Raw genomic sequence first — 24,401 nt, forward strand, 5'->3', positions numbered from 1 at the left:
TTACATGTTGTTGTTTTTTTCAAGTAGTTCTTTACAAACCTTCAATATAGTCTCCCTGCTTTGCAATGACATTAGAGTCCCAACATCCGGGAAGCTTCATTATTCCATCCAATACACAATTTTTGTTCAGTTGCCAAATGGCTCGGGTACCGGCAGAAGAAATCTCTTCCAGAAATGCAAAACGATGTCCACGCATAGGTTGTTTCAACTTTGGAAAAAGGTTGAAGTCTGGTAGACTCATGTCTGGACTGTAGGGAGCATGAGGTAACACCTCCCAGCCGTATTCGCGTAGTTTTTCAATGATGACATTCCCTATGTGCGGGCGAGCGTCGTTGTGAAGAATGAGTGGCCCAGCCAAGACCAACTGAGGCCGGGTTTTGTGCATTTTTCTGCGCATTTTTTGGAAAACATCACGTCACTTCTTCCACATGGAACTTTATCTGTAATGATGATGCCTTCATGATCATAAGCAAAAATCATCATTTATTTGACTTTTGATTGAGCTTGTCAAAATATTTTTGGTCGTGGGAAAGATGGAACTCTCCACTCGTCATTGAAAAACTACGCGAATACGGCTGGGAGGTGTTACCTCATGCTCCCTACAGTCCAGACACTTCTTCCACATGGAACTTTATCTGTAATGATGATGCCTTCATGATCATAAGCAAAAATCATCATTTGTTTCACACATTGTTCATCAGTTGTTGATTTCGGCCTTCCTGGTCTTGCATCATCATCTATGCTCACATGACCACTATGAAAACGAGTTGGCCACCGAGAAACTGTACTACGGTCCACTGTTAACTCACCACAAACTTCACGTAACGCACTGTGGATTTCTGTTGGTTTTTTGCCATGTAGAGTTTCAATCTTAATGTACGAACTCTGATCGTCAACAGACACAGTACCCGAGACACCTGCAGCCTCCATTTCCCACACTTTTCACAGCCACTACAGAGCTCCTAAGCACACGTCCTGCTGCTTCAAGCACTGAAGTGAAAGTGAAACAAGATTTCCTGCAATTGCATCATCCAACTTGTGCATTATTTATGAAATGACCCTCGTACATAAAATTGGACATTACATACATGTTCAATAAAAAAATGAACACTTTGGCTCTTCAAAAACCATATCATCTAAATAAAAAAATCCATTGCATTAAAGCATATGCAGGTAGTAACATTTACACATTATGTCATTTAACTAAGGGGCAACTGCATAAGTGGGCAGCAAGGTGCCAGTCGATTGATTCTATAATGCACCTGGGTGCCCAGATCCCATTAGAATACTAGCATAATCCAGCATCTTCATACCTAAAACCTAAAGCACCCACAGGTTTAACTGTAAGCAGTGGCGTACCAAGGGGGAGGGTGGGGGGGGGCGGTCTGCCCCGGGTGCCAGCCATGAGGGGGGTGTTCCCGGCCTGGGAGTAATGGTCCGGGAACTTCCCTTCTCACGGCCCGGTGCCAAGGCTCTGGATAGTCCCCGTGGCCCAGCATGTTCCCAGCCTTCTCTCCCTTTACCTTCCGTGAAGCTGAAAAAACTGCCGGCTTCGGCAGTGATTCAGCTCCGTCGTCCGCGGCTCCCCTTCCTGCTTTCCGCGTCTGCCAATGACGCAACTTCCTGTTTCCGCCCGGGTGGATTGCAGAGGCAGACACGGAAAGCAAGAAGGGGAGCTGCGGGCGACGTAGCTGAATCACTGCCGAGGCCGGCAGTATTTTCAGCTTCACAGAAGGTCAAGGGAGAGAAGGCTGGGAACGTGCTGGGCCACGGGGACGATCCAGAGCCTTGGCGCCAGGCCGTGAGAAAGGAAGTTCCCAGACCATGACTCCCAGGCTGGAAACACCCCCCTCATGGCTGGCACCTGGGGGGGAACATTATGGGGGGGAACATTACTAAAAATATTTTTTTACATTGGGGGGTGTCAAAAATGATGGCAGGGGGGTGTTAAAAAACAATGGGCCTCGGGTGTCCCATACCCTAGGTACGCCTCTGACTGCAAGCACGTGTAACTTACAATATCTTGTAATTTATGCACGGAACTGAGAGGTACTGTATGTCTTTGTCAAAGCCCCCTCGTATTTACAGTGTGTCACTTACACATGCTCTTACAGAACAGCCCGTAGCTACACTGTAAATATATACTTATCTGTTAATGTGAGAGGTATTCTGTACATTTACATGCTCAGGTGACACGGGTGCCCAGTTATAGAACTGCCATTTAAATGTCAAAGCAGCGTGGTAACTGTCAGCACATCCCAGTGCTAAAGTTAGCACATGTTAATTCGCGCATGAAGTGCTTAATGCTTGTTAGTAAAAAGGGCTCATAGATGTCCATATACAATAGATCTCCAGCTACTAAATTTAACCGTGTCCATTTACTGATAGAATAAGCGAAGGAAATAATGCACTGAAAGAATAAATACAGTTACAGTTAGTAGTGCTGCCTCTTGACCTTTTCCAAACTTCATCCCTGTTCATATTTTCTAAACCAAAGAAATGGTGCCACTGCTCAAACTGCAAGCTTGTACTCGAATCCCCATTTGAGCCCTTTCACTGTTCAGCAATACAAGATCGCCATCTACTGTCAGTTTCAGTAAACAAGTTGTATTATATTACATTAGAGATTTCTATTCTGCCATTGCCTTGCAGTTCAAGACGGATTACAAAAGAATTACAAAAAAACGTATTACATGAAGAAGATATCTGGTAATTTCTAGAGGAGATACGGAGTTATCCTCATTCCATTCCCCAATTCTCTTGATTTTAGATTAACTCATCCTTCTTCCCATTTGTAAAGGTATTCCACCCAAATTGTTTTCCCCTGCATCCCAATCTCTGACTAGATACTTCCTTTTGATTCAAACCATCTTGGTTCTCTTCCATTTCCAATTTGTATCCCAGAAAGTACTTTTTCTGTTCCCCTTACATCTCATACACTCATTGTATGTATCTTGTAAACATCTGTTACTCTCGTTGTATGTAACTTGTTGTAAACCGCTTTGAACTTATGGTTTAGCGGTATATAAGAAATAAAATTATTATTATTATTATTAGATGAGGTTGCTTTGGGGAATTGGGAAGGAGCTAGCGGTATTAAGTCGTTTGCAGGAATTTCTTGAAGAGTAGAGACTATTTCTTTTGTAGTCTGGGGTCATAATTAGTAGATTGGAGATCTGGTTGTCGAGTTTTGCTGCTTGTGTGGCTAGGAGGCCATCATATAGTTTTTTCCCGTTTTGACTTCTATGTGATGTTAAGTCAACTGCAGCACACATATTGGGTGTGAGTAAACCGACACTACTTTACTACAATTTAGCACGATGAAAAAAGACCTGTTGGGAATTAATCTTCAGGATTTTCTTGGATAAAATGGTGGGGCAGCTGTGCTAGTCCACTTTTAAATGTAATAAATAGAAACAGAACAAAAAAAGAATTAAGATGACGCCTTTTTATTGAACTAATAATACATTTTTTATGAGCTTTCAAAGCAATACCTGAAATGAGCAAATGACAAATATCAGAATATATAAGTGCATTCCGATGACAGTCATGGGTGAAAGGTTGGGGGTAGGAGGGAGAAAAATGGAAAGGCGGATGGGTGATGAGATGGTGACAGACAGTGTAATTGTATGGTTTATAATGCAATAAGAAACCCAAATCTTCATTAAGTCCTTTCTGGTGGGTGTCAAAAAATTTCATCATTTTAAACTGGTTTTAAGAAAGGTTTGGAAAAGTTCATAGTCTGTTACTGAGAAAGACATGTGTGGGACGCCACTGCTTGCCCTGGATCGGTAGCATGGAATATTGCTACTCCTTGTGCTTTGGCCTGGTACTAGGGACCTGGATTGGCCACAGTGAGAATGGGCTACTGGACTTGATGGACCATTGGTCTGACCCAGTAAGGCATTCTTATGTTCTAAACTTCAAAAGTGTCTTAATTTCTTTAAATTTCCTTCTAGCATTCTCACTGTAAAGTCACTGATGGAGGGCTCTGCTCTTGCAGTGCTTTCCTGGAAACCTGTACTATAAACCCACAAAAACGGAGTAAGATTTTTGTGAGTGTGATATTAAAGGTGTGCAATCTGGTGAACAGTAAGGCAACTTCGCAAGCCTCTTTTGCACATAAAAGAAACCATTTCTGTGTAGAAACAGGCACTTATTAGTTCAGACAGGTCAATCCAAGATGGAAGCTGTCTCGCTCTCTCTTCCCTGAAAGCTCTCCCATAATTTCCTCTTAATATTCAAGATGGTTTTAACCAAGGAGGAATCTTCTGCCCAGTTAAATCGTGCTGAGCGGGTCAGGAGGGGATATTAAATGGCACTTAACTGGGTACAGTTGCTGAATTATCCTCTGACTGCTTTGGCACTATCTAGGCAGTGCCAGGGCAGTCCAGAGGTAGAGTTGGGCAGAGCCAGGCATTATAACATCAGTGATCCCTCGGAGGGATTCCCTCCCACCTCCTGTCCCAGCCAATTCTAAGAATTTTTTTACCTCCCCCACGTACCTTTAGAATCCCTGATGGTCCAGCGGTAAACCATGGCAAGAGTGACCTACCTTCACTCCTACCCGTGCACAGCCGCTAGCTGATTGGCTGCCGTGAGAGTTCTTTAACCATTGAGCCACATCGGCTTTCTGCCCTGTGAGTCTCCTGATGCTATATGACTCCAACAAAAATGTTCAGAGCGAGCCTTGGTGATTTCAAATCCAGAGCAAAACCGCCTGGTACTTTCACATCCTCTTTTTGATGTCATAAGAGAGGATTTTGGCATTTACATTTGCACTCCGTCATTTCCGGGGTCCAGAGCTGATGTGGCTCAGTGGTTAAAGGCACTTCTTCTAACTTCCCAAGATGGTGGGTTCAAATGCCTAGGATGGTCAGGTAATCCAGCACATACTCCTGGATTTTTTTGTGACAAATCTGCCATCTAGGTGTATATTGATGATGTCACAATGATGTCAAGTTTATGTGTCAAACATGTCCACTTGCTCTGAGCCACAGCCACTGTGAGTAGGGTTAATCTTCTTATTTTCTCCTCCACAAAATTGTCCAAACCCGTTCTTAAAACCAGCTACACTATCCGCTCTTACCATAACCTCTGGCAATGCATTCCAGAGCTTAACTATTCACTGAGTGAAAAAAATATTTCCTCCTATTGGTTTTAAAAGAATTTCCCTGAAACTTCATCCAGTGTCCCCTAGTCTTTGTAAATTTTGACAGAGTGAAAAATTGATCCACTTGTACCCGTTCTACTCCATTCAGGATTTTGTAGACTTCAATCCTATCTCCCTTCAGTCGTCTCTTTTCCAAGCTGAAGAGCCCTAACCGTTTTAGTCTTTCCTAATATGAGAGGAGTTCCATCCCCTTTACCATCTCGGTCGCTCTTCTTTGAACCTTTTCTAACGCCACTATATCTTTCTTGAGATAAGGAGACCAGAATTGAACACAATACTCCAGATGAGGTCGTACCATGGAACGATACAGGGGTATTATAACATTCTTAGTCTTGTTAACCATCCTTTTTTTAATAATTCCTAGCATCCTGTTTGCATTTTTTGGCCACCGCCACACATTGGGCAGAATGTTTCATCGTATTGTCTACAATGACAACCAGATCCTTTTCTTGGGCACTAACCCCCCCAAGGTGGACCCTAGCAGCCAGTAACTGTGATTTGGGTTATTCTTCCCAATGTGCTTCACTTTGCATTTGTCCACATTAAATTTCATCTGCCATTCGGTCGCCCAATCTTCCAATTTCCTAAGGTCTGTCTGCAATTTTTCACAATCTGCATGCGTTTTAACAACTTTGAACAGTTTACTGTCGTCTGCAAATTTAATCACCTCACTCCTCGTTCCATTTTCCATATCATTTATAAATAAGTTAAACAGCACCGGTCCCAGTTCAGATCCCTGCGGCATCCCACTGTTTATTCTCCTCCATTGAGAAAAATGATCATTTAACCCTACCCTCTGTTTTCTATCCGATAACTAATTCTTAATTCAGAACTGAACTTTGTCACCTATCCCATGACTCTTTAATTTTCTCAGGAGCCTCTCATGAGGAACTTTATAAAAAGCTTTCTGAAAATCTAGATATACTACATCAGTCGGTTCACCTTTATCCACATGTTTATTCACACCTTCAAAGAAGTCAAGCAAATTGGTGAGGCAAGATCTCCCTCGGCTGAACCCATGCTGACTCCGTCTCATTAAATCATGTTTGTCTAAGTGTTCCACTATTTTATTTTTTATAATTGCTTCCGCCATTTTGTCAGGCACTGAAGTCAGGCTTACCGGTCTAATGTCTTGGATCTCCCCTGGAACCCTTTTTAAAAATCGGCATAACATTGGCCACCCTTCAGGTACTACAGACGATTTTAGCAAAAGATTACAGATCACTAATGGCAGGTAGCAATTTCATGTTTGAGATCTTTTAGTACTATCCGGTCCAGGTGATTTATCACTTTTTAACTTGTCGATTTGGCTTTGTACATCTTCCAGATTCACAGAAATTTCTTGCAGTTCCTCTGCATCACCACCCTTGAAAACCATTTCCGGTTCAGGTAGATCTCTTGCATCTTCTTCCATAAAGTCCAAAGCAAAGAATTCATTCATTCAGTCTCTCCGCTATGGCCTTATCCTTTTGCTCCTTGATCATCCAACGGTCCCACAGATTCCCTCACAGGTTTTCTGCTTCTGATGTACCTAAAAAAATTGTTATGAGTTTTTGCCTCTTTTACAAGTTTCTCTTCATATTCTTTCTTAGATGTCTTTAACAATGCTTTGCATCTAACTTGCCAGTGCTTGTGTTTCTTCTTATTTTCTTCATTCAGATCCTTTTTCCATTCTTGGATTTTTTTTTTTGGCTTTAATAGCCTCTTTCACATCACCTTTTAACCACACTGGCTCTCATTTCCTTGTCTTTCCACCTTTGATAATACGTGGAATACATCTAGTATGGGCCTCCTCAATGGTTTCCATGCCTGGTTTACAATCTTATCCTTTGCAACTGATCCTTTTAGCTTCTTTTTAACAATTTTCCTTTTATAATAGTTGCCCTTTTGAAAATTAAATGCCTCTACAGTAGATTTCTTTTGCGATGTCACTTCAGGTATCAGCTCAAATTTGATTACATTATGATCACTGTTTCCCAGCGGACCCAACACAGTTAACTCCTGTACTATGTTTGCATTCCACTAAAGACCAAATCTAAAATAGCATCTCCTCTTGTTGGTTCCTGGACCAGTTGCTCCAAGAAGCAATCATTTATGACATCTAGGAATTTTACCTCCCTAGCATTCCCTGATGTAACATTTAACCAGTCAATGTTGGGGTAATTGAAATCACTTTAATAATAATAATAATTTATTTTTGTATACCGCTATACCAAAGGTTCAAAGCGGTTCACAAGAAAGGGAAAAATACATACAGTCAGTATAGATAAAATACGTATTAAAACAATCAATTAAAATTGGAATACATCAATTAAAAAGCAGGATAAGTTAAACAATTCCACAACTAAGATGTAAACATGTAAACATGTCAAACAGGCGTGTCTTTAACGATTTTCTAAAATCAGAATAAGAAGTAGCCTCTAATATTGGTTTTCCAAGCCATGTATTCAATTTAGTGGCCTGAAATAATAATAATAATAATTTTATTTCTTATATACCGCTATACCCTAAGTTCGAAGCGGTTTACAGTGAAGTCGTGTCTAGAGAGAGTACAGTGTTAACAGAAGGATACAGGATAATACAAAGTGTGCAGGTACTGGGTGATACAATAAGGTACGAAATATTAACACGATAAACAGTTACAGTATGTTTACAATGAAGTACAGGGTACTGGGGTGTTTACAAAGGGTACAAGATAGCAACAAGAGGACAGTTACAGGATGTTTACAGTAAGATACAGAAAATTCTGTCAAAAAACTTCTTAGATTGACAGGATTTTATAGAAGGATAATTAAATAGATTTATTCTACGTGTACTCTTATTAGAATAGTTGAAAGAAAGATGAGAAGCAAGATAATCTGGTAGCATCCCAAAAACTGCTTTGTAACAAATACAGGAAAACTTGAACAGAACTCTGGACTCTACTGGCAACCAGTGAAGTTTTTGATAAAAGGGGGTAATATGTTCCCATTTATTTTAGTCCAAAAATGAGGCGAACCGCAGTGTTCTACATCAGTCTCAATTTTTTGAGTATTTTTTTGTAAGCCCCTAAATATATAATATTACAATAGTCTAAAATACTCAGAATGAATGTCTGCACCAACAAACGAAAAGAAGGTTCATCAAAAAACTTCTTGATGGTGCGAAGCTTCCATAAAACCGAAATACTTTTCTTATACAGTAGGTCTATATGTTTTTCCAGAGTCAGATATTTATCGAAAGTTACGCCCCGTATTTTTATAGATTGTTCAATATTATATTCCTGCCTGCTCACATGAATTGACTTTTCTTTTATCTTTTCGTTGGTTGAAAAGAGCACGATAATCACTATAAGACAGAAAGCCTGCTCCAAAAGTTGCGTGCATCAAATGCCAGTCATCCAAACAGGAAAAATCGAAAAAATAAAAAACAAAAATAGAATGAGGAGAGGAGAAAAAAACCTCAGTTAAGCTTCATGGGATTTGAGGAAAAAAAACTCCACTCTCACTCATCCAAAAAATAAATCTGATAGCCTGGTAGAGATAATATCCAAAAAACTTCAGGCTACCATATTCGGATAAACATTATGAGCAACTTGCACCAGGATAAACATTTGAAAGGCACAGCGTACATCACCACTGCCAAATAGTTACTAAAGCTGTTCCCGGAAGCCTACGGCATTTTAGCAAACACACACCAGCTGCCGACGTCCATACAGGCTGTCCAATGGGAATTACACTGTCCCAATTACAGGCTGTCCAACCGTAAAGGCTATAAGCAGTTTTGATTAGACGGTGCATGCAGTTCTGGCCCTACACACTGCAACTTCAAGCACAAGATAAGTGAAGTTTTTGTGCTTTCTGTGTCTTTAAACTAAAAATATGGATAGAGGCACACACTATTGGTGGTGTAAGAATTTAAAAAAACAAAAATTTTGATTGTGTGAGTAGAAAAGATAATTTAAATAAGACTGTTTAAATTATACAGTCATTTAATTGTGAAGGTTTTGGATCTATGAAAGATAACCTCTACCACCGAACCACCAAAGGAGAATGGTCATGTGATCCTTGAGGTGGTCATCTGAGATCTTTTCCTTCACTTTAGGCATTGAACAATTTAGTTAACCTTGTGAGGATCTGTAGTTGCATGGTTAACACATTTTTCACATCTTTTGGCCATTTTTCTTGGTGCCAACTGATTTAGGCGTCTTTTATAGAATCCGCCCCAAAATGCACAAACAGCATAACTTAAAATAGAATTAAGTACGGAAAGATTTTACAAATTAATCGAACACTGTGGGGAAAAATCTTTCAAGATCAAAAGGGGTTTTCCAAAGGGCAACCTGAAGAGGTTGTAACATTTATGAGGCAGCATGAAATTTAAGACCTAAGCGAAAATAAATAAGTCAGTATAAAAACATACATGTGTCAAACATACAAACGAATACCACTCTTTTAATGGCTATTCTTAAAAAAAATCAAGTGAAGCAGTTGTATAGACCCAAATTAATTATACTTCACGTCTAGCAATTTAGAATGAAACTGAGCTAGCGAAACGTGAATTCATGTCGGAGCCCCAAACAGCATGAAAATCAAGATAAGTGTCTTGACTATATAATAAAGTTTGCTTAATAATTTTGGATAGACCAGGGGTAGGCAATTCCAGTCCTCGAGAGCTGGAGCCAGGTCAGGTTTTCAGGGTATCCATAAATAATATGTATGAGATGGATTTGCATGCACTGCCTCCTTGAGATGCAAATCTATCTCATGCATATTTATTGTGGACATCCTGAAAACCTGACCTGGTTCCGGCTCTCGAGGACCGGAATTGCCTACTCATGGGATAGACCAATGAGGAGACTTGCTACAGTGAACTTGAACTAAAATGAAATAAGTTCAAGTGTAGCCACCAAGGTCTTCTTTAGATATTTATGCTGAATTTTCGCTAAATGCATATGAAAGAAAATCGATGTGAAGAGCAGACGGAGAAAAATCATTGCTAGAAGCGAAGTATAATTAATTTGGATCTAAACATACAAATGAAGCATGCCAAGTGACAGAACAAGCAGTCAAGTGACTAGCCAAAGAACCTACGTTTTGTATAATGACACTGGACCAGGCACTAGCCAATGGAGATTTACTAAGAATAAGAGAGCCGCCATACTGGAACAGACCACAGATCCATCAAGCCCAGTATCCCATTTCCAGCAGGGTCCAATCCAGGTCACAAGTGATAGCTAAGAGCTGCCATAATGATAAGTCTAAGAACCATCAAGACCAGCACGGTTTCCAATAATGGTCAGTCCAAGCCACAGATACCTGACGCGATCCCCAAAATGAGAGATTCCATATGACTTACCCCACAGAGATAGCCAGTAGCTTTCTCCACGTCTAGCTTGTTAATAACAGTTTATGGACTTTTCTTCCAGGAATTTGTCTAAACTTTATTTTACCTGAACGGTCCATCCAGTCTGCCCATAAGTTATATTCATTAAAAAATATATGATTAAATTAACTCGTCTCTTCTTTGATATTTCTTGGTCATAGACTGTAAAGTCTGGTATTGTCCTAGGTTCCAAATGCTGAAGTTGCCGTCCAAGCTCACTCTAGCCAAGGTTTATGCTCAAAAGGAACATCCAAGCCTTCCAACCATCAGAAATGTAGCTTATAATTTATACTAAATCCCAAGCTCACTGTGAAAGCTATAGCTAAATTGGCATTCTTCTGCTTCCCACTGCCTGTGCCATCTCCATCCCTTCTTTAATGTCACTGCCTTTGCCAGCCATCCAGACAAGCTTCACACCCCCCCCCCCCCCCCCCGAATTGCTGCAAATCATTATACACCAAGATGCTCTTTCAATACACCACAACTCGAACACTGCTGTGCAAGGACATTCAAATGGATCACCTCTATCCTAAAATCCCTGCACTGGCTTCCAATATACTCATTTGAGCCCAATCCAATCATGGTGCTGAACCATAAGGCCTTCAAAGATGTCTCTGCCATCTCACCTTTGTACACCTACTCCATTCCATTCGTGTTTTCTATCCTGCCAATACCTTTCAGTTCTAGGCAGTTTATAAACAGAATTGGTCTGGGCATTCCCAGGGAGCTTACAAAGTTGATAGAATGAGCTTACAAGAATTGATGACTAGCTTGAGCGATGGGATCTGGGGAAGGGTTTATAAGGTTTTGGTTAGATCAATTGACAAATTTTTTGAAAAGGATAGTTTTCCGTTCTTTCCTGAAAGTTTTCTAGTCGGTTGTCTTGGTCAGTAGCTTGCTTACCCACTGTCAAAGATCCTCTGCCCCTTTTTTTTTTCACTTGAACTTCAATATTGTCATCTATCATCTGTCTTTGTTGTGAAAAAAAGGCCCCCTAACATTACTCCTGAATCAATTCTAAACCATGACAGGTAAAATTCATTTTCCACCTCAAAATATTTCCCTTTGCTACATTATTTTATCCGAGTTTCTCATGCCTTATTACACGCCTGCCTACTGGTGCCAACACCTGAGGAACAATGCCTCAGGAGCACCGAAGAGAAAACCTTCATAGGGTCAGTTCCAGCCCTCGGGAGTTCACTTCCATTTGGCATCAGCCTGCTAGTCTTCAGAAAACTAGTAGGATCAAGACTCTCTGAAGCAGCGTCCAGACTAGAAACAAAACCCAGCTCTCAAGCTGCGCTTCCAAGCCCTTACAAAACAGCCAAACTATCTCATTCCCTTTCCTCACTGTACCCCTTGCTCAGAGGTTTTTCATCACCATACCACTGGCTTTTTCAGATATTAACCTTATTGTTTTGTTGAATAAAAGTACCTCATTGTGGTTTCTAATCTGCTTGAACTCGCTTGGAGCTCTTTTACTTGCAGAAGAGTGTAAGAAATAAAATGGTGATGGAGATCTTAGTTTAATTTCACCTTTTCCTTCTCTGCCTCTCCAGTTCACTCTCTGCTTTCCCTGTGAATTGAAATAACTCTTCCTCGGCTCTGCCTCGCTCCCTGTCACCGTCTTTTTCTTGACGCCACTGTATCTGTCGTCTGAAAAGATACAACCAGGATTATGCGATGACAGGAAATTGAACATGTTTAGTAGAATCGGTATACAGTACTCCCCTGAAATTCATAGGGGTTCTGTTCCAGGAACCCCCGCGAATTTCGAAAAACCGCAAATACAGTTTTTAGGCAGGGGAGACAGGAGAGGGCAGCCGGAGCGCAGGTGAGTGAAGGAAATCACTCGCTGTATGCTCCGACCGCCTCTTCCTGTACTGAAGTCAGACCTCACCAATCACCGATGCTTTGACACGCAGCTCCTGACTGGTAAGGCCCGACTTTAGCACAGGAAGAGGCGGTCGGAGCATACAGCGAGTGATTTCCTTCACTCGCCGGCGCTCCAGCTGTCCTCTCCTGCCTCTCCAGCTGCCATCTCCTGCCCGGTTATTCGTGGTTAGAAAATGACCGCGAATGACTTCCAGTGGAGATAGTGGCAGCCTAAATATTAATGATATTCAAGAAAGCCTGTGATAAGAACAGTGGGTTCTTAGCTGTGATGAAGCAAGGGGAAGCCAGAAATTAACTAATGCACCAAGAAGTAAACGGGACAATCTAGATCAGGGGTAGGGAACTCCGGTCCTTGAGAGCTGTATTCCAGTTGGATTTTCAGGATTTCCCCAATGAATATGCATTGAAAGCAGTGCATGCAAATAGATCTCATGCATATTCATTGGGGAAATCCTGAAAACCCGACTGGAATACAGCTCTCGAGGACTGGAGTTCCCTACCCCTGATCTAGACACTGTTGTACTCACATGCCCTCATAGTCAATACTTCTATATGTAACTATAAATACACTTCTAATTCTCTGGTATTACAATACTGTTCTAACACGACATTTTTGTCCAAAACCCTTTACAAAACTAGTTTACAACTATTACTAGTCAATTACAACTGAAGACCACTTTTTCAAAACTCACTCAGTCCCTTTGTTTGTCAGGTTTGACCTATGCGATAAATCCTGCCTTGATGAACAAAATTCATTTACTGCGGCTTATTCCTGTGCCAACATTTACTAAGTCCATGCGTTTTGGCACAGGAATAAGCCACAGTAAATGAAACTTGCCTTGATGAGCAAAATTCCTACAGATCAAAACAGACCCAAAAAAAGTGCGAGTGAGCTTCGGAAAAGTGTTCAATTGATTCTCATTTCACCTACCTTGGACAGTTGAATATCTGCGTCACCTTATCAGCATTCGAGCCCGTAGCACGTAACGTTATCTATCCAGCTGCAAGTTTATTAGGATTTTAGATACCGCCTATCAAGGTTATCTAAGCGGTTTTACAATAAGGTACGCAAGCATTTTCCCTATCTGTCTCAGTGGCTCATAATCTATCTAAAAGTACCTGGGGCATTGGAGGATTAAGTGACTTGCCCAGGGTCACAAGGAGCATCACAGGGTGCTGAGGTTGCAACTCTAACTACAGCACCACATACTCCTACAATGCAATATCAAAAGTGAGCCAAGTATAGAACAATGATGCCATTGTGACATCACTGATGAGGTTGGCCCTTAGGCATTGGTGGAATGAGGCAGCATGACATCACAATATGAGCTCTGGAATGTTACTACTATTTCTATTAGGGTTCCCTATCTGTCTCAGTGGCTCATAATTTATCTAATGTACCTGGGGCATTGGAGGATTAAGTGACTTGCCCAGGGTCACAAGGAGCATCACAGGGTGCTGAGGCTGCAGCTCTCACTACAGTGCCACATACTCTTACAATGCAATATCAGAAGTGAGCCAAGAATAGAACAACTCAAAAACACACTTATTTCACAGATAGAACCCTTAACACACCTTCTTCTACTCCTCCCACCCCTCCCACCAATGATCTGGAATCTCCACCTACTCCTTCTTATTTTACATTCCTAACTTGTTAACTTCAAGGACTTGCTCCTTCCTATCCTGTTAACTAAAGACCTCACTGTTTATAACTTTCGATTAACTGATGTGAACCGCCTAGAACTCCCTGGGTATGGCGGTATACAAAAATAAAGTTGTTGTTATTATTATTATTATTATTATTGTGACATCACTGATGAGGTTGGCCCTTAGGCATTGGTGGAATGAGGCATTATGACATCACAATATGAGCTCTGGAATGTTACTACTATTTGGGTTTCTGCCAGGCATTATGACATCAGGGAAAGAGGTTAGGACTCGTATACCACCTTTTTGTAGTTTTACAACTGTACTCAAAGTGGTTTACATATAGGTATTTCAGGCATTTTCTCTTTCTATCCCAGAGGGCTCACAATCTGTCTAATGTACCCGGGGCAGTGGAGGATTAAGTGACTTGCCCAGGGTCACAAGGAGCAGTGTGGGGTTTTGAACCCACAACCTCAGGGTGCTGAGACTGCAGCGCCAACAACAGCGCCACACACTCCTCCACACAAGTATATACATGACCCTCCTTCCACAGATAAGGGGGCAAAATCTGTGAGCTGCTGGAAAACAGCACAATACAAGGCCCTGACAATCCCGAGTGCCCCTTCCTGCCTTCTCCAAGCATCACACAGCCCAACCCAGCCGAAGCACTCATTTGCCCTGAACTTCCACTTCTCTTCTCCCATCCTACACCATGCTGAGCCATTATTACTTCTTCTTAAAAGCATCCTTCTCCCCAATTCTTCCTCTCTCTAAAGTATGTTCCCCACCTTTCTGTCACCCATCACCAGTTCAAGAAACAATGGGTTCTTTGCATATAGCACGATACATAGTATTGCTAAATATTACATCATATTTTAACTCGGGGGGGGGGGGGGGTCAGTAGTAAAAATAACATCCTAAACACCGCAGTCAGATTTTATACATCAGCTATGGTGTTTATATTTTCTGCGTATATTCAGTGCCACTATCTGCAGAAGCAGCAGTGCTAAATTATAATTGCTGCATTTCTAAGAGTCTGTATACTATAATTTCTCTATCTGCATACTGTAAATCACTGATTGTCCAGCTCTCTTCAGTTGTAAACCGCCTAGAAGTCGCAAGATTATGGCGGTATAGAAGAATAAAGTTATTATTATTATTATTATTAAATATATGCATTCAGAGGTCAACAGCCACTCTCCTGAGAACTAGAACATAAGAACATAAGAATTGCCGCTGCTGGGTCAGACCAATGGTCTATCCTGCCCAGAAGTCCGCTCACGCGGCGGCCCCAAGGTCAAGACCAGTGCTCCAAATGAGTCCAGTCTCACCAGTTTTCCATGAACTTGTACAACTTTGTCTTGAATCCCTGGAGGGTGTTTTCTCCTATAACAGCCTCCGGAAGAGCGTTCCATTTTTCTACCACTCTCGGGGTGAAGAAGAACTTCGTTACGTTTGTACGGAATCTATCCCCTTTCAACTTTAGAGAGTGCCCTCTCGTTCTCTCTACCTTGGAGAGGGTGAACAATCTGTCTATCTGCTAAATCTATTCCCTTCATTATCTTGAATGTTTCGATCATGTCTCCTCTCAGTCTCCTCTTTTCAAGGGAGAAGAGGCCCAGTTTCTCTAATCTCTCGCTGTACGGCAGCTCCTCCAGCCCCTTAACCATCTTAGTCGCTCTTCTCTGGATCCTTTCGCGAAGTACCGTGTCCTTCTTCATGTACGGCGACCAGTGCTGGACGCAGTACTCTAGGTGAGGGCGCACCATGGCCCAGTACAGCGGCATGATAACCTTTTCGGATCTGTTCGTGATCCCCTTCTTGATCATTCCTAGCACTCTGTTCACCCTTTTCGCTGCCGTAGCACATTTCACCGCCGTTCGCCCTTTCTGCCGCCGTAGCACATTGTGCAGATGGCTTCAAGGATAAAGCCTGTTTGCTGTCCTAGTTTCATCCACGCATAGCTATCTGAAGAGTGGCTGAATATTGTCCGGTTATTCAAAGTTAGGCAGAACATCCATGCTCTAAGCGGACACTAACTGGACAGCACTGGTGCGATCTGTTAAGAAACTTTCAGCAGGACAATGCTGCTGAAATTTCCTCAATAAGGCACTTTTACTAACGGCACTCGAGGTTTTTAACGCAATTCCTATGAATGTCGGAGCATTTACCTCGCCAGTGCATTTAGTAAAACCCAGCACTATTCAGATAACAGGTGTTTTGAATAGCCAGCCCATTGTCCTGAGCTAATTACGACTGGCCCGACACTGTCAGGCAGAGAGAATTTTATTTTTTTTTTTTAATTCTTTATTCATTTTTTAAAAACTTACAATAAGTATATCAGCAAATAAAAACATTTTTATCTTAGATACAACGCTTAGGGCTCCTTTTCAAAGCCGCGGTAGCGGTTTAACGCACGTAATAGCATGAGCTAAACTGCTGGCCACGCTAGCCGCTACCGCCTCCTCTTCAGCAGGCGGTAGTTTTTCGGCTAGCGCAGGGGTTAGCGCGTGATTAAAAGTCGCACGCGTTAAAGCCACTACCGCAATTTTATTTGGCATGTCTATGAGAGCTAAATGTCAAATATCTGCTAATAATAACAAGCTTTTATTGATATTAACAGGAGTTGCCATCCAACAAATAACACATAATTGGAAAGACTGTAGAAGACTGAATTATTGTTTTTGGTGGTCTTCAGTTTGTCATGTGTATAAAATGGAAAGAGCGTTGGCTGTTCAAAAAGGATATTATAATAAATTTAAGGATGTGTGGGGACCTTTATTAAATTATAGTAATGAATAAGTTACACTTTTCCCAATCTTAATGCACATGTGGATTTGCGGGGGGGAGGGATTCTTGTTTTTCCATTAAGAATATTTAGATGATTGTCGTAAGATATTATTTTCATGTGGTATATATTAGTTGTATATGAATTTGGGAGGGGGATGGGGGTTAAATCTTCTTGGTGTATGATATTGAAAATTTTTCAAGTGATGTTGTATTATATTTGGTTGATATTTACTGTACACTTGATATAAGTTTAAAAATGAATAAAGAAATTATAAAAGAAATCAGCTTTGGAAAAGAGCTGTTTTTCTTTCCAAAGGGTAGAAAGCAAAAAAACAACAACAAAAAAAAAAAAAAAACGCTACCGCAGCTTCGTAACAGGAGTCCTTAATATTCTGCAATAATCCAGTTTAGAACTTATCTCCCCCCCAATCAATAACAATCTTTGAACACAGAAAAATATATAATAGTCCCCATTCGCACATTCCTTACATTTATACAAAGACCAAAATCTAACCCCCCCCCCCCCCTTCCCCAACCTTGGACATGCATAATTAAGGGGAAAAATAGTATTCAATCATTACAATAATTTGTTAAAGGCTCCCAAACATCCTGAAATTTTCTTAAATACCCCTTCTGTGTGGCTATTTAGAGAATTTTCATATCATACAAGGGACAAATGGGCCATCGATCAGGATGTTTTTAGAACATGCATTCCTGTTTAAGTAGGACTACTCACTGGACCAAGACTATAATCAGTTGGCAGCGGCAACTTTACTTTTCAGTACTTCACTTCTGTACTGCACCTAGATTAGAGTATGGAGCACATATAGTCAAAAGTACTACAAGCAGAGGCGTACCTAGGGTATGTGACACCCGGGGCCCATTGGTTTTTTTTTACACCCCCCAATGTAAAAAAATATTTTTAGTAATGTTCCCCCCAGGTGCCAGCCATGAGGGAGTGTTCCCAGCCTAGGAGTCATGGTCCGGGAACTTCCCTTCTCACGGCCTGGTGCCAAGGCTCTAGATAGTCCCCGAGGCCCAGCACGTTCCCAGCCTTCTCTCCCTTTACCTTCCGTGAAGCTGAAAAAACTGCCGGCCTCGACAGTGATTCAGCTACGTCGCCCGCGGCTCCCCTTCCTGCTTTCCATGCCTGCCAATGACTCAACTTCCTGTTTCCGCCCAGGCGGATTGCAGAGGAGGACACGGAAAGCAGGAAGGTCAGCCGCGGGCGACGTAGCTGAATCACTGCCAAGGCCAGTAGTTTTTTCAGCTTCACAGAAGGTAAAGGGAGAGAAAGCTGGGAATATGCTAGGCCATGAGAATGGAAGTTTCTGGACCATGACTCCCAGGCCGGGAACACCCCCCTCATGGCTGGCACCCGGGGTGGACCACCCCCCCCCACCCTTTGGTACGCCTACAAGCATCTCTCTCAGCAGATTATACTGGCACGTCTCACAGGCAGAAATACTGCCTTTACAGTTTTCCAAGTACTAGGGACATATTATCACTGTTGTTAATACTAGGGACATATTATTAATGCTGTTATCCGACCCAGCAAAGAAAGCAATGCTACACTCTGCCTATCATAGACATTTCTTCTCAAGATAATGCATACTATACCATCCATGCAAAGGATATACCTGTGAGTGCGCATTGGTAACTCGACTGCAGGAACTTCGCACAGTCTCCATAATTCTTCTGCTTTCAGGTCTCCTGACCTCAATTCCCCCAACACCCAGTCAGGTAATCCCTCAGGGCTAGGGCTGCACACTTTTGAAGGAGGTTCATCAAAGTAGATAGACTAAATTTAAAAAGAACATCCACATACAATTAGTTTTTAAGAAATCCACACAGCATAAAAGCCACTAGAAAACATACATTTTAGGTAAAATGCAGGGTGTATAAAAATCAATGTTTAAAATAAAAAAAATCTGATTTTTTTTTAATAAAAAGCTTTTTTGAGAAAAGAAAATCTATCTAAAGATTATTTAAGATTCATTACAGTGCAAAGGTTATTCATCATGAAATAAAGATTAGTTTTTAATTAGGTAGCATGAGGTTGTATATTCATGCAATGTTTAAATCTTTTGGAAACTGAATTCATAATGTCACAGACAATTTTTCTATCTAGAAGATATTATCACAGATTCTTAGTTTTGTATTTCTCAAAACTGTGAATTTGTGTCTGCAGGGATAACATTTTTGATGTGAAGATGACACATATCAAATATACAGAGCTGAGAAAAAGATCTTAGCTCCATTGTTTCTTTGCAAATCAATGTAAACAGAATAAACCCCTTACCTCTTAAGTGCTAAGTTTATATGTCTGCACAAGAAGCTAACCCCCTCCTTTACAAAGCCACGTTAGGATTTTTAGTGCCGGCCGAGGCAGTAAGAACTTCAAAAACTCATGAGCATCAGAGTTCTTACCGCAGCGGAAGGCGCTAAAAACGCTAGCGTGGCTTTGTAAAGCAGGGCCAACCAATAAAAATGAAAGTGAAACCTTTTGAGCAGAATCCGTGCATGCACGGAGGCCCTCCAAAACACGGTTACAAGCTCAGGGCATTCCAAAACCCAGGCAACCTGCCAAGTTTTGGAAATACCTCCAAAGCACCCAGACAGTCCTCTTAAAAGGAGGACATGTCTGGGTTTTCCTGGCCATCTGGTAACCTAGGCCTGGTGACCCAAATTAAACATGGCAAGTGCTTTGATGAAGATGACAAAAGGAACATGTTTGAAGAGGTAGGACCTTCAGGTTAGAAAATGTTTTGATTTCATCGTATTTCTTGACTGCCTTGAGGAGCTAAGTTTCAAGTTTAATAAATTTTGATTTTACGCAATTACAAATATTTCAATGCGTATTACATAATTCTAATATACAATAAAAGCCAGGGATGACAAATACAAATGAGACAAAATTATACAGACAAAATTATACAGACTAATCATTATATTCTATTGATACAAACTGGAACAAATAGGTAAAGGGTAGAAATACAATTTATAAAATAAAATTAAATTAAAAAAAAGGAACATTTAAGGTTTGCACATAAGGACAGGGTCATTTGAAAAAGAATATAAAAAGAATTTATTAAAAAAGCTTTAATTATTTTGAAATAATTCAAAATATGAGATAATGTTAAGAATGATTGATTAGTTTAAATGTAAATGGCCTTTTACATGAAAAAAGTAAGAAGACTAAGATTAATATTAATGACCTTTTAAAAGAAGAGAAAAGTAGGAAGATTAAGATTATAAAAGCACTTATAATTTCAAATTGATGTCCTAGTCATTTAATTCTTTGGGGATTAGCTACTGCGTTTATTGGAATGTTCTATCTATGTATTGAATGCATCTTTATAAAGAATGCTTTTCAAGCCGCGTTCAAGAATTTGTCTAATGATGGTTCGTTACGTAAATAGATTGGTAAATTATTCCACTGTTGGGGTGTTTGTACTGAAAACATGGTTGCTCTTCTAGTCCCAATTATTTTCAAAGAAGGAATAGTTAATAAGTTTTGTTGCGACGATCTTAGCGTCCTAAGTGAAGAGTAAGGTATTAGTAGTCTGTCCAGAAATAACGGCTCATGTGATTGTTGAATTTTGAATGTAGATGACGGCAGATAAAGACCCGAATGGTCCATCCAGTCTGCCCAACCTGATTCAATTTAAATTTTTTAATTTTTTCTTCTTAGCTATTTAAAAAATTTAAATTGAATTGAACTGTCATATTTCAGCAAAAATACATTTATTATTATTACTGCATTGCCGTCATTTTGATACAGTTGTTACGAAGAAACAAAGAAGTTGAAACAAGCAAATTTTCCTTTTGGGGGGCAGTACTGAGTGGCCATGAATATGTTGAATAATACCAAATAAACAGAAAAGGTATCAACAATAAAATAGCAGCAAATTTGGTCTTGGAGAATGAGATGTACGATGTCAGCGTCTATGAGACAAACTTGGTTTTTTTTTGTTACATAGATTACAGACAAACTTGGTTTTTTTTGTTACATAGATTACAAAAATTAAATAGTTCCTTGTCTAATAGATGCTGGCATTGTAATCTAGATGTAGGGACTTTGGATCATCTTTTGTTTTATTGTCCCCATATCTTAGCCTTTTGGTACTCAATCTGGGATCAAATAAATTGTTTATTGGAAAACCTTGTAGCGTTATCTTATGATACTGTGATATTTGGAATGTCTATGAGGAAAAAGTCAGATATCATCGTGTAATAATAAACTTTTATTGATCATGACTGGAGTTGTCATCCAACATATTACAGTGGTACCTCGGTTTACGAGTGCACCGGTTTGCGAGTGTTTTGCAAGATGAGCAAAACATTCGCAAAATCGGCACCTCGGAAACCGAGCACGCTTCGATTTGCCAGCGCCCCCCCCCCCCCCCGGTGGCGGGGGGGTGGGGTTGCAGATCGCGGGGGGGAAGGGTGCCGGTTTGCAGGGGGGCCTTCGGGGGGAGCAATGCCGGTTCTCGTGGGGGGGGGGGGCAGCACTGCTGGCCTCGGGGGGGAGGGGAACCTATCAAAGTGAGTTTCCATTATTTCCTATGGGGAAACTCGCTTTGATAAACGAACATTTTGGATTACAAGCATGCTCCTGGAACGGATTATGCTCGTAATCCAAGGTACCACTGTACTAATAATTAGAAAGATTATAGGAGGCTTAATTTTAATTTTTGGTGGAATTCATTATGTCACATACATAGAATGGAAAGATCATTAGCGGTACAGAAGGGAAATTATAAAAATTTTATTAAAATATGGGAGCCATTAACATCTTTTTGTCATGATTAAAATGCCATTTTTCTATTAATTATACACCACTTAGTATTGGGTGGGGGGAGGATTTCAAGTATATGATCTTATGATTATGGGCTTTGAGGGAGGATGGGGGGTTACATTTGTGTTTATAGGTCATAATGATAAGATGTTCAAGTAGTTAAATTAATTGTGTTTATTATGAATTTTTGTACACTTGATGAGTTTAAAAATGAATAAAGAATTAAAAAAAAAAAAAAAACAACACAGCAGCAGCATTGACTTTTTTTGTTTAGGGGAATCTTGTCGCCCCCATCTCCTGTTTTACAGGTTAAGAATTATCAGTCCAAGTTAGTGCTTCTGTTAGGGATGCCAGATTTTCCTTCCAGAAAATCCGGACGCGCCCCCACCCCCGCTCTTGTCAGGCAGAAAGGAAGTCCGCGCATGCACACGTCATCAAGTGACGGCCATGCATGCACGGACTTCCTCTCTGCCCGACACAGCTTTTCAAAACCTGGACAAAGTGCCAGGTTTTGAAAAGCCAGGGGGACCTCTAGTTTCAGTCATACCATATACATTGTAACAACCCCAGCCCTAGAGCTAGGCTTGCCCCAGGTAGGAATCCCCAAACTACTAGACTGCAGCTAAAAAGAGCAGATCAGTGCAGTAGTTCTGTTAGCCCCAAAGTTGCTGAGCATAAAAAGTCTGACTTTGTGCAGGGACTCAGGGGGGAGGGGGAATGTCATAGGAACAGCCTCAAAGAACCTGAGATAGCCGGTAGGAAGGAACAGCCCAGAAGGCAGCCTAATGCTGGAATTGCTCAGCTGCTGAAACTAATTAGGGCTCAGGAGAAAGCCCAGCAATCCAGGAAGCTTAAATTAGTAGCTCCTGAGCCAAGGGAAGAGGAGGTCTTCAGAGCCAGTTCTCCTCCCTCTCACCTGGAGAATGAGATTGAGATGGAAGAACTAGAAACCTTCCCTGGAGCAAGCCAATTATCCAGCCTTCCTTCTACAGAAGATATGGACACTTCTATGGAACCTGCTGAGGAACTTATGGACGAGAGTTAAGTGTTGTTTTTCTCTCTTGCCAGTTTGGATTTGCTGCTGCCAATAAGTGAGCAGGGCTGGGCTTGCTACTGAAGCTCAGCATTTTTGGTGTTTTTTAAACTTTCCAGAGCATTGATGTTTTCTTTTGCTACTGCTTGCAGGAGACTTGGAACTTAACTGAGGGTAGTGTGGGGTGAGTCCCCGAAGATCTTTGGGTTGGGTTTGTGGGGCCAGTTTGGCAAATGTTAATTGTGTGGACTCAGCTGCACCCCTCCCCCACCTGCTTATAGAGCTGGTGTGGAAAGCCTGTTGCAGGCCAGGCGAGTCCAGTGTTCTGGACTGAAATAGAGGAACTCTTTTGACAAGCTGAATTTAAAGACTGTGAAAGATTGATTCTCAATATTGCTATAGTTTTGTTTTGAACTGTGAAGCAAGGACTGTGAATTTATTCATGAACCGGGTCTTTGCACTTACCTGTGGAAAGGCAGAGGCCTGCCTTTTGCAAGGCCTCCCATTTTGGGTTTGTTAGCAAGCCTGTTTTGAGAAGCAGTATCTGTTCTGGCAGCACTGCTAATTCAATGACGCTGCCTTATTGAAGCTTGCTCTCATTCAGAACACTTGGTTTGTTTTTGGTGTTTTGGTGAATGTTCATTGCACTGTTATTAATGCCAGCAGGACCCTTCTACATTAAGAAGGCACGCTCGGGACTATTATTTTGCACACTGCCCGGTAGCCATTCTGACAACCTAGTACCGGGGGTGTGACAACATCACAATTTGTCCGTCTCGTCTAATACCTATGTTATTTATAATTAGTCCCCTTTTGGGGGTTTTATTTTTAACCTAATTTTAGCATTGTAAACCGACCAGATAGTTGTCAATGGTCGGAATATATCAAACAGTGAAGAAACTTGGCACCTAAAAGAAAGAAAGAAAGAAAGAAAAAAAAAAATCCAACCATCCAGGAACCATCAAAGATAAGTTTATGATAAAAACCAGCAGGAAAAAAAAAAAGAGGTAATTGTTGAAAAAATTGTTTCCATCTGATTGAAAACCCACCACTTCATTAATATGTTTCAGTCACCAAAACCAGGATACAGTCCATCCGGCACAGCAGAGAACATAAGCACTGCCGCTGCTAGGTCCATTGTGCCCAGGAGTCCACTCAAGCGGCGGCCCTCAGGTTAAAGACCAGTGCCCTAACTGAGATTAACCTTACCTGCGTACGGTTCAGCAGGAACTTGTCTTACTTTGTCTTGAATCCCTGGAGGGTGTTTTCCCCTATAGAGCGTTCCAGTTTTCTACCACTCTCTGCTGGAGTAATGGGCAACAGGTCTAGAGGGTAAAATTGTTAACTTAAGTCTTGATGGGTGGAGTAATGTCCACAATGATTCTGTTGTATAACAAGAAACAACAACGAAGGTGACCTTTGGTGCTCAGTCGCTTTCTTGTATAATATGATTCGACACGATTGTGTTTCAGCCAAAAGCGCCTGCCTCAGGAGTCTGAAAGCTGACTGGAAAGGAATTATTAGGAAATGTCCCAAGCAATCAACGCCTGTGATATAGTGTGTGACATTATTTTCTTTTTTTTTTTTTATAATTCTTTATTCATTTTAAAACTTTCATCAAGTGTACAAAAATTGCAACACAATAACATAGATTTAACCACTTGTACATCTTATCATTATAACTTATAGTTGTAAAT

General features: G+C 41.0%; 1 protein-coding gene across 9 annotated transcripts in view; it reads right to left on the reverse strand.

The window, feature by feature from the left end:
- CEP112 (centrosomal protein 112) overlaps nucleotides 1–24,401 on the reverse strand; it is a 729,616-nt gene that overhangs the window by 669,912 nt on the left and 35,303 nt on the right. For 7 of the 9 annotated variants that reach the window (XM_033961731.1, XM_033961728.1, XM_033961730.1 and 4 more), the window contains 2 exons: nucleotides 18,511–18,671; nucleotides 12,074–12,193 (listed from right to left, as the gene is read on the reverse strand). In XM_033961731.1, coding sequence (XP_033817622.1) covers nucleotides 12,074–12,193; nucleotides 18,511–18,671 — 281 coding nt within the window. The remainder of the gene's footprint in view (nucleotides 1–12,073; nucleotides 12,194–18,510; nucleotides 18,672–24,401) is intronic. The other 2 variants (XM_033961733.1, XM_033961732.1) reach the window with 1 other exon arrangement.

Source organism: Geotrypetes seraphini, chromosome 10 (assembly GCF_902459505.1).
Source record: "Geotrypetes seraphini chromosome 10, aGeoSer1.1, whole genome shotgun sequence".
NCBI classification, from domain to species: Eukaryota; Metazoa; Chordata; class Amphibia; order Gymnophiona; family Dermophiidae; genus Geotrypetes; species Geotrypetes seraphini.